The sequence below is a fragment of the Rhinoraja longicauda genome, unplaced genomic scaffold (assembly GCF_053455715.1).
Source record: "Rhinoraja longicauda isolate Sanriku21f unplaced genomic scaffold, sRhiLon1.1 Scf000335, whole genome shotgun sequence".
In the NCBI taxonomy this organism is placed as follows: domain Eukaryota; kingdom Metazoa; phylum Chordata; class Chondrichthyes; order Rajiformes; family Arhynchobatidae; genus Rhinoraja; species Rhinoraja longicauda.
Genome location: NW_027601553.1, coordinates 98,450 through 109,287, shown reverse-complemented (window position 1 = coordinate 109,287; position 10,838 = coordinate 98,450). Strand labels below are relative to the sequence as shown.

Below are 10,838 nucleotides of genomic sequence, written 5' to 3'. Positions count from 1 at the left end.
TAAATATTTTGTTTATCATACTATCTAGGAGTAGTGAGTTTATAGCCTTGTTTAGATGCCGTACATATACATAGAAACATAGACAATAGGTGCTGGAGTAGCGCATTCGGGCCTTTGAGCCAGCACCGCCATTCAATGTGATTATGGCTGATCGTCCACAATCAGTAACCCGTTCCTGCTTCCGCCCCCCCCCCATATCCCTTGATTTCATTAGCCCTACGAGCAATATCTAACTCTCTTTCGAAAGCATCCAGTGAATTGGCCTCCACTGCCTTCTGTGGCAGTGAATTCCACAGATTCACAACTCTCTGGGTGAAAATGCGTTTCCTCATCTCAGCCCTAAACGGCCTGCCCCTCATTCTGAAACTGTGCCCCCTGGTTCTGGACTCCCCCAACATCGGGAACATGCTTCCTGCATATAGCCTTCCCAACCCCTTAAGAGAGTTATATGGTTCTATAAGATCCCCTCCCATCCTTCTAAATTCCAGTGAATACAAGCCCAGTCGACCCATTCTTTCATCATATGTCAGGCCCGCCATCCCGGGGATTAACCTGGTGAACCTACGCTGCACGCCCTCAATAGCAAGAATGTCCTTCCTCAAATTAGAGAATACGCCAATTAAGGAGGGAGGGTCTGTCGGCCCCCTTTTTATAACATTTAAAAGACATTTGGATAGGTACATGCATAGGAAAGGTTTAGAGGAAAACTAGACCAAGTTGACCTGTTTAGCCCAAACCTCTCCTGCATTGATGCAGCACCCTCTCCTCCCCCACCCTTCCCCCTCCCTTCTCCCCCCTCCCCCCTTCCAGCCCCTACCCCTCCCATCTCCCCCCCCCCCTCCCTCCCGCCTCCCCCCCCCCCTTTGAAGCGGAGGTCCTGATTACCGAAGGTGTCAACGTTTACGGGGAGAAGGCAGGAGAATGGGGTTAAAAGGGAAAGATAGAGCAACGGAGTATATTCGATGGACCGAATGACCTAATTCTGGTTCTTTGACTTTTGAATTTATGAAGCCTTTCCTATCCATTTTTCTGTCCCAATGTCTTTTTTAATTTAGTTTCAGTTTGTTTAACTTTTATTAACTAGGGAAGGGAAAGCAAGTGAATGGGGTTGAGAAGGAAAGATCGGTCAGATAAGATTGAATGGCGGAGTAGAGTCAGTGGGCTGAATTACCCAATAATGCTCCTTTGACTTATGAACTTATGTGCTTAAACCTCTTGCCCTAGCAGCGGAGGCGGCGGTGCAGGAGGAGAGGGGAGGGGGTGGGGCAGGGGATTGAGGTCGGGCGGCGCTGCCCGCATGGAGGGCGGAGGGGAGGGAGAGGTCCTCTCGTCTTCTGGAGCCGGAGAGGAGGGGGCGCCCTTCCTCCCCCAAAACTAAACTAAACTGTTCTGAATTGAACTGAACTAAAGTAAACTGTTCCGAATTGAACTGAACTAAACTAAACTGTTCTGAACTAAACTAAACTAAAATAAACCGATCTGAATTCAACTCAACCCAACTCAACCCAACTGAACCCAACTCAACCCAACTCAACCCAACCCACCTCAACCCACCTCAACCCAACTCAAACCAACCCACCTCAACCCACCTCAACCCAACTTAACCCAATCCACCTCAACCCACCTCAACCCAACTCAACCCAACTCAACCCAACTCAACCCAACTTTTGTCTTTAACTTCTTTCGTTTTCTGTACCTCTGCTCATTTCTTTCATCAATGTTTGACTCGACCACAATTTTTTACTTCTGTAAGTACGTCCTCCCGAAGACTTCTCTCTGGTCTCTCTCTGCAACGTTCCGGAGAAAACAATCCAAGCCTCTCCAGCCTCACCCTGCAGCTAATACCCCCTAGTCCAGGCACCTCTTGGCAAACCTCCCACGCGCCCTCTACAGTCTGCATATTCTTCCTGTAACGGGGAGACCAGAACTGCGCGCAATATTCATATGTCTTGAGGAAACTGTGCTTTATTGTACATATGTACTAAAACGGAACAATGTTTTTTAAAACATTTGCAGCAGCACAATAGGTTTGCAAACATAGTAGACAATCCAAAAAGTAATGCACAAACCAAAAAATAAATACATTAAAAAAACAACTATATAGTGCAAAAACCTAAGCAAAACCAAACTGAAGTAAAATAAAGTTAAGTAAACTAAACTAAACTGAACGGAACTGAACTCAACCCATTCCAACTCAAACCAACCCAACTGAAACCAACTCAAACCAACTCAAATCAACCCAACCCAACCCAACATAACCCAACCCAACCCAACTCAACCCAACTCAGCCCAACTCAACCCTACTCAACCCAACCGAACCCAACTCAACCCTACTCAACCCAATGCAACCCAACCCAACCCAACTCAACCCTACCCAACCCAACTCAACCGTACCCAACCCAACTCAACCATACTCAACCCAACCGAACCCAACACAACCCAACTCAACTAAACACACTTCGCAACCTGATGGAACGGGTACGTTAACATGGTCTTGAGCTGATCTCTGAATTTACTCTGGGTCACCGTATAAATAAACGTGTTGGTGCAGCAACTGAGAAGCAGAAGCATATTTCCCGCCTCTGCAAGAATAAACACCGGGTCGTTGTATCCGGAGTAAGTATAAGATTTAGTGATCCGAGAGTACAAATAGTGCACTATGTAAGTCATCCACAGGAGGATAACGTTGCCGGAAATGCTGAATAGTAAAACGATCGACTTCTTGCGGTTCTCCAACTCGGGGTCAGGTCCTTTCCCGGGCAGAGCGTTATCCCGCAACGACTTCCGGACTCTGCCGGCGGCGACGATGTGTTTGACAGTCAGGACGTTCAGCAACAATATAAGCGCGAACGGTAGCAGGGGTGTGGTGACGTGATTAAAGTAAGAGTAAGCTCGCCACCAGGGCGAGGTATAATAGCTTGGAATTAACCTGCAATACCACGAGAGGTTGTCCACGATGTAAAGCGGTTCGAAAAGGAAAAAAAAGGCGAAATTCTTTAAAAAGCTGAAAACTACAATGGCGACGACGACGGGCGTTGCCGTTTCTTTGGTGCAGTACTTGCGTTTAAAGTTGCGACAACAAATGGCCACGAAGCGATCGAAGGTGAAGGCGACGGTGAGCCAGACGGAGGAGTCTCTGCACGCGTAACCGAATGGGGACTTGAAGCGGCAGGCACAGGTGAGCGACAGGTAACTCCCGGGGAAGTAAATGCCGGCGATACGTTGTAGAATGACGGCGGTGATGAGGACCATCAGATCCGACGCCGCCATGGCAACCAGGTAGAGAGTGATACACCTGGATAGACCGCACTTCCCCCGACACAGAATCACCATGGCGACAATGTTAACTGTTGGGAAATGTACAAGCGTTAACCACTATTACAGAGACCCCACGCCCAGACTGGCGGAACAGCACCTCCTGCGATAGCAGGACTTTCATATGAAGAAAGACTGGATACACTCGGCTTGTACTCGCTGGAATTTAGAAGATTGACGGGGGATCTTATAGAACTGAAGGGGTTGGACAGGCTAGATGCAGGAAGATTGTCCCCGATGTTGGGGAAGTCCAGAACAAGAGGTCACAGTTTCAGGATTAGGGGGGTCTTTTAGGACCGAGATAAGAACGTTTTTTTTCACACAGAGAGTGGCGAATCTGTGGAATTCTCTGCCACAGAAGGTAGTTGAGGCCAGTTCATTGGCTATATTTAAGAGGGAGTTAGATGTGGCCCTTGTGGCTAAAGGGATCAGCGGGTATGGAGAGAAGGCAGGTACGGGATACTGAGTTGGATGATCAGCCATGATCATATTGATTGGCGGTGCAGGCTCGAAGGGCCGAATGGCCTACTCCGGCACCTATTTTCTATGTTTCTATGTTTTTATCCCGCTTGGGTCGATTTAATGGGTAGAATCTTAACTGCGGATGCAGGTTTACACCGAAGATTGACACAAATCGCCGTGGTCACTATATGTTCGGGGCGGGATTAATGGCGAAATAAAAATTGGGACAGGTTAAACAAAAAAGCCTCCTCGTCCTTTCAGTAACGGGACGCCCAGTGTTGCCCCGCACAGAGTGATGTCACGATCTACACGCAGGGATTATGCAGCATGTTACTCCAGGCCTGGCAGGTTACCCCATCAGCCGTCCGTCGCCTGAAACACGCCCCCCCCTCCAGCCTTCGGACATTTTCGCCCCCTCCAACTGATAGTCCCCTACCTCACCTACCTCCTCCGGCAGATCGTTCCATGCACCCACCACCCTATGTGTGTAAAAAAAAAAAGATGCCCCTCAGGTTCCTATTAAATCTTTCTCCCCTCACGTCCTCTGGTTCTCCGATCCTCAAATCTGGACGAGAGACTCTGTGCATCTACACGATCTACTCCCCTCGCGATTTTGTACACAGATCGCTGTACAAGTTGTGTGCCCTGAGTGTGATCGTGTATATCATAGTTTGTCTAGATTAATCCAAATAAATGCTTTCAACGGTAACGCGGCATTACGTGACAAAAACAAATCAAATCAACACGATCTGAATGTTATATCTTTGAAGGAAATGTTGACCCATTATCATTTATCTTTCCCTCCCGCAGTGGGGATGTCCTACTGCAGTCGGACAGGGCCCGGGTGACTCGAAACCTGTAGTATTGAGGACGGATTGATTGTTTTCAAATATATTATTTTTATTTTGACTGGATAGCATGCAAGCAAAAAGCTTCCCACTATATTTTGGTACACACGACAATAACAATAAATTAAACTAAACTAAACTAAACTGAACTAAACTAAACTGGAGAAAATTAAAATGGATCGCAACATACCATGTGTAGTTCGGCACAAGTAATGTTCATTTAGACAATAGACAATAGACAATAGGTGCAGGAGGAGGCCATTCGGCCCTTCGAGCCAGCACCGCCATTCAATGTGATCATGGCTGATCATTCTCAATCAGTACCCCGTTCCTGCCTTCTCCCCATACCCCCTGACTCCGCTATCCGTAAGAGCTCTATCTAGCTCTCTCTTGAATGCATTCAGACAGTTGGCCTCCACTTAAGAGAATTCCATTTAAAATATACGACATGCTAAAATACATTGTAGTACGCCGACAGTCCTTTCAGGCGAGGCAGAGGTTCACTTGCACCTCCTCCAACCTCATCTACGCTATCCGTCATTGGAGATGTGGACTCTTATACATCGGCGAGACCAAACGCAGGCTGGGCGATCGTTACGCTGAACACCTTCACTCAGCCCGCCTGAACCTACCTGATCTCCCGGTTGTTAAACACTTTGATTCTCCTTCCCATTCCCAGTCTGACCATTCTGTCCTCGGTCTCCTCCATCGTCAGAGAGAGGCTCAACACAAATTGGAGGAACAGCATCTCATATTTCGCTTGGGCAGCTTACAGCCCAGCGGTATGAATTTTGATTTCTCGAACGTCAAGTATCTCCGGCATTCCCTCCCTCTCTTTTCCTCCCTCCTCCACCCAAGTCGTACCAGCTTCTCGTTTTCACCCAACAAACAGCTAACAACGGCCAGTTTCCTTTATCATCGTAACATTTTTTGCACATATTTCATTCGTTGTTCTATAAAAGTGACTGAACAACCAAGATGCAGGAAAAATGTTCCCAATGTTGGGCGAGTCCAGAACCAGGGGCCACACACACACAGTCTTAGAAAAAAGGAGAGGCCATTTAAAACTGAGGTGAGAAGGAACCTTTTCATCCAGAGAGTTGTGAATGTGTGGGATTCTCTGCCACAGAGGGCAGTAGAAGCTAAATCACTGGATGGATTTAAGAGAGAGTTAAATAGAGCTCTAGGGGCTAGTGGAATCAAGGGATATGGGGAGAAGGCAGGCACGGGTTACTGATTGTGGACGTTCAGCCGCGATCTCAATGAATGGCGATGCGTACAGGCTCGAAGGGCCGAATGGCCTCCTGCACCTATTTTCTATGTTTCTAAATTTCTATCTCTCCACATCATCGCCGACCCCTTATCCCTAACGAGTCTGAAGAAGGGTCTCGACTCGTAACGTCACCCATTCCTTCACTCCAGAGATGCTGCCTGCCCCGCTGAGTTACTCCAGCACTTTGTCCCTGTCCACGTTCTCCACAGAGATGCTGCCTGACCCGCTGAGTTACTCCGGCACTTTGTACCTGTCCACGTTCTCCACATAGATGCTGCCTGCCCCGCTGAGTTACTCCAGCACTTTGTACCTGTCCACGTTCTCCACAGAGATGCTGCCTGCCCCGCTGAGTTGCTCCAGTTTTTTTATTTCGCGTCTATCTTGCGTTACCTGGGGCGGATAGTAGATCCGCGACCCCGTCCTCACAAAGCCTCGCCGTGCTTTTCGGTAACGGCGCCCAGAACTGCACACAGTAAAGTTACGACCCACACAGAGAGATGACTGCAACATGTAAGTCCAGGCCAGTACGCGGCCTGACAGGTTACCTGGGACACCGATCGCGGCCAGCACCGGGTAGTAGATGGCGTACACAGCGCCTTTCGGCGGTTCGTGCATGTTGCTCCGGAGATCCCGAGGGCCGCCTCTGTCTTGACGTGTGATCGGTGGTGGAGCCATTATATCCGTCACAGAACCCCCGGGGGAGAAGTTGGGGGAGCGTAATTAGCGGCAGTTACATCAACAAACCCGGCGAGAGACATTTGCGCAGTAATTGCATTAATTAGTCAGACGTCATGACCAATATTTAACACAACAAGAAATAATATGTATGTTGTGAAATAATCGTTAAACTTCATGCCATTGTATGTAAGAAAATATATATATATTAAATCGTATGATGTAGGTTAGGATTAGGGTTAGGTTGTGATTTGTCGGACAGTAGGCCAAAATGCCCTCTGGCGCTTAATGATCTCCCCTGGAGATTCATTTTCGCCATATACTGCCACTTTAGTCTGGCCCACAGTCTCGTCACCCTTGTCCAAATCTGTTCGCCTTTTCACTTGCCCTTCTGTCGATTTTTAGGAGTCAGTCAGGTTCCACCCTAAGTTTGAGTTTATGCTAGGTTCAGGCCATTGGGTTCTTTCGTCTGTAACGCTTTGATCCATAGCCTCTCTGCCCTCTTCCTACGACCGGTTGACCAATTTACGTTTCTTTCCAGACCCATGATCTCAAGGGACTGGACCCCGTGCTGTTGGAAGTGTCTGCTAATGGGGACGGTGCTGGGCAACGACTTTTCCAGTTTCGCTATCGCTGTAGCTTCATCAGGGAAAGAGAACTACTTCTGGTCGGTGTGGGTTTTTAAAGGGTGGGTTGAAAGTCCTTCCCTTTCTGGGTTTATTCCTCCAATATGCTGTCTTGGGACCGGTCACTTTGGTTGGGACTGCTGATGTCATCCCTATTCTTTGTCTCGTCTCGTCTGTCCACTTCTTTGTGTTCTTTGGTTGTGTTCCTGGCCTCCTGCTTTTTGATCTGCTGTTAATGTTTTCAGCGTTCCTCTGGCCTCCTGTCTATTATCATGTTCTGCAAGTAGTTGTGTATTAATGTCCCTTTATGCTGTGACTGCCCTCTCCTGTCCGACTGGCTGTTTGCACTCTGCCTGGTTTTATCCTATAGTTGTTTCGGTTTGGGGGATGTATAAGTCTGTGCCTGTAATTATTCTTGTCAACGCAATTTTGGTTGGTACCGTAATACCATTTTCCCCGTGGATTGGGTTTCCCCCTCCTGACTCTTTGAATCTTTTGTGTGGCCTGCCCCTCCTGCGGTTTTGATTTGCCCGGGTGATGAGGCCCGTGTCACTCCATAGTTTAGGTTGTGATTTGTCGGACAGTAGGCCAAAATGCCCTCTTGCGCTTAATGATCTCCCCCTGGAGATTCCTTTTCGCCATATACCGCCACTTTAGTCTGGCCCACTGTCTCATCACCCTTGTCCAAATCTGGTCGCCTTTTCACTTGCTAGGGTTAGGGTTAGGGTTAGGGTTAAGATGGAATATAAATATATTTCGAACAGTTTGCTAAATGTGTCTGAAGAAGGCTCTCGACCCGAAACGTCACCCATTCCTTCTCTCCAAGATGCTGCCTGACCTGCTGAGTTACTCCAGCATTTTGTGAATACCTTCGATTTGTACCAGCATCTGCAGTTACTTTCCTACACCAGGTGCTGGAGTAAAGTTGAGCAAAACTTTACTCAATGTGACAAAATTGGGCCTCTTACCTGAGGAAGGACGTGCTGTCTCTGAAGAGGGCCCAGGGGAAGTTTAGAAGAAGTTAGTAGGTTAGCATATGATGCGCGTTTGTCTGTACTCGCTGGAGTTTACAAGGTTGACGCGGGACCTCATTGAACCTACCGAATGATGAAAGGGTTAGTCCACGTGAATGTGGACAGGATGTTTCCACTAGCGGGAGAGGTCATAACGTCAGCATTAAAGCGTGCTCTTTTAGAAAGCAACCACTTCAGTCAGAGGGTAGTTAATCCGTGAAACTCATTGCCAAAGAGGGCTGTGGAGGCCAAGTCAGTGGATATTTTTAAGGCTCCTTCTGCAGTTGTACAGGGCCCCAGTGAGACCGCGCCTGGAGTACTGTGTGCAGTTTTGGTCTCCAAATTTGAGGAAGGATATTCTTGCTATTGAGGGCGTGCAGCGTAGGTTAATTCCCGGAATGTCGGGACTGTCGTATGTTGAAAGACTGGAGCGACTCGGCTTGTAATTTAGAAGGATGAGAAGGGATCTTATCGAAACGTATAAGATTATTAAGGGGTTGGACATGCTAAAGGCAGGAAAAATGTTCCCAATGTTGGGGAAGTCCAGAACAAGGGGCCACAGTTTAAGAATAAGGGGTAGGCCATTTAGAACTGAGATGAGGAAAAACGTTTTCAGTCAGAGAGTTGTGAATCTGTGGAATTCTCTGCCTCAGAAGGCAGTGGAGGCCAATTCTCTGAATGCATTCAAGAGAGAGAGCTAGATAGAGCTCTTAAGGATAGCGGAGTCAGGGGTATTGGGAGAAGGCAGGAACGGGGTACTGATTGAGAATGATCAGCCATGATCACATTGCATGGCGGTGCGTACAGGCTCGAAGGGACGAATGGCCTCCTCCTGCACCTATTGTCTATTGTCTATTGTCTATACTTGGGCCTCTTTCCTGAGGAAGGACGTGCCGGCTCTGAAGAGGGCCCAGGGGAAGTTTACAAGAAGTGAGTGGTTTTAGCATATGATGCGCGTTTGTCGGCATTGGGTCTGTACTCGCCGGAGTTTAGAAGGTTGAGGTGCGACATCATTCAACCTACCGAATAATGAAAGGATTAGTCCACGTGGATGTGGAGAGGATGTTTCCACTAGTGGGAGAGGTCATAACGTCAGCATTAAAGGGTGCTCTTTCAGAAAGCAACCTCTTTAGTCAGAGGGCAGTTAATCCGTGAAACTCATTCCGAAAGAGGGCTGTGGAGGCCAAGTCAGTGGATATTTTTAAGGCTCCTTGTGCAGTTGTACAGGGCCCTAGTTGAGACCACACCTGGAGTACTGTGTGCAGTTTTGGTCTCCAAATTTGAGGAAGGATATTCTTGCTATTGAGGGCGTGCAGCGTAGGTTAATTCCCGGAATGGCGGGACTGTCGTATGTTGAAGGACTGGAGCGACTCGGCTTGTATACACTGGAATTTAGAAGGATGAGAGGGGATCTTATCGAAACATATAAGATTATTAAGCGGTTGGACACGTTAGAGGCAGGAAACATGTTCCCAATGTTGGGGGACTCCAGAACAAGGGGCCACAGTTTAAGAATAAGGAGTAGGCCATTTAGAACTGAGACGAGGAAAAACATTTTCAGTCAGAGAGTTGTGAATCTGTGGAATTCTCTGCCTCACTAGTGGAAGAGCTCATACCCTTAACGTTAAAGGGTGCTCTTTCAGAAAGCAACCTCTTTCGTCAGAGGGTAGTTAATCCGTGAAACTCATTGCCAAAGAGGGCTGTGGAGGCCAAGTCGGTGGATATTTTTAAGGCAGAGACAGATAGATTCTCGATTAGAACGGTTGTCAAGGGTTATGGGGAGAAAGCAGGAAAATTGGATTTCGGAGGCAGTGAGCAGCCATGATTGAATGGCGAAGTAAACTCGAAAGACCGAATGGCCTAATTCTACTCCTACTATAGACAATCGACAATAGCGGCAGGAGTATGCCATTCGGCCCTTCGAGCCAGCACCGCCATTCAATGTGATCATGGCTGATCATTCTCAATTAGTGCCCCGTTCCTGCCTTCTCACCATACCCCCACAGCTTGTGAATTTGTGAGTCAATCTAAACTAATAGCTGGACAAAGGACTCAGGTCCTTTGGAGTGCAGGGGGCACTCCTAAGGACCTTCTGCAATACAGTGGTGACATCAGCCATCTTCTATTGAGTGGCCTGCTGGAGCAGCAGCATCTCAGCGGCGGAGGGCAAGAGACTCGACAAGGTGGTCAGGAAGGCCACCTGTGACCTGGGTTGCCCCCTCGACTCAGTGAAGGCGGTGGGAGAGAGGAGGATGATGGCAAAGCTAACATCGCTGCTGGACAACGACTCCCACCCCATGCAGGACACTGTCCGCACCTAGTAGCTCCTTCAGTGACAGACTCCTTCACCCCAAGTGCGTGAAGGAGAAATATAGGAGGTCCTTCCTTGCTTCCCGCTGCTGTGAGACTGCACAACCAGCACTGTGCCCAGCAGACGAGTCAACACACCAGTCAACATTAACAGTAAAGGAATAACACAGTAAATGGCGACAATTATCCTAATCTTTATTTTTATTTATAATGAATGTCTCTTGCTATCCACTTTGCTGCTCGAACACTGCAAATTTCCCTGGTGTTGGACAAATAAAGGAATATATATATGTAAGAAAATAGTGTAACAAAATAA

The 10,838-nt window shown here is 47.9% G+C and overlaps 1 protein-coding gene across 1 annotated transcript; it reads right to left on the bottom strand.

Moving 5' to 3' along the window:
• Positions 1-2,448: 2,448 nt before the first annotated feature.
• Positions 2,449-6,573, bottom strand: LOC144590796 (putative G-protein coupled receptor 139). Its single transcript, XM_078395224.1, has 2 exons — positions 6,444-6,573; positions 2,449-3,347 (listed from the first exon to the last, which is right to left on the bottom strand). The coding sequence occupies exons 1-2, from the start codon at positions 6,571-6,573 to the stop codon at positions 2,449-2,451; spliced, it is 1,029 nt and encodes a 342-aa protein (XP_078251350.1).
• Positions 6,574-10,838: the final 4,265 nt, after the last annotated feature.

Excerpts from the sequence above, each read along its gene's own strand:
- LOC144590796 (XM_078395224.1), bottom strand. The coding sequence starts at position 6,573 with ATGGCTCCACCACCGATCACACGTCAAGACAGAGGCGGCCCTCGGGAT. Across the intron at positions 3,348-6,443 it reads GGCCGCGATCGGTGTCCCAG|TTAACATTGTCGCCATGGTG; the intron begins GTAACCTGTCAG and ends ATTTCCCAACAG.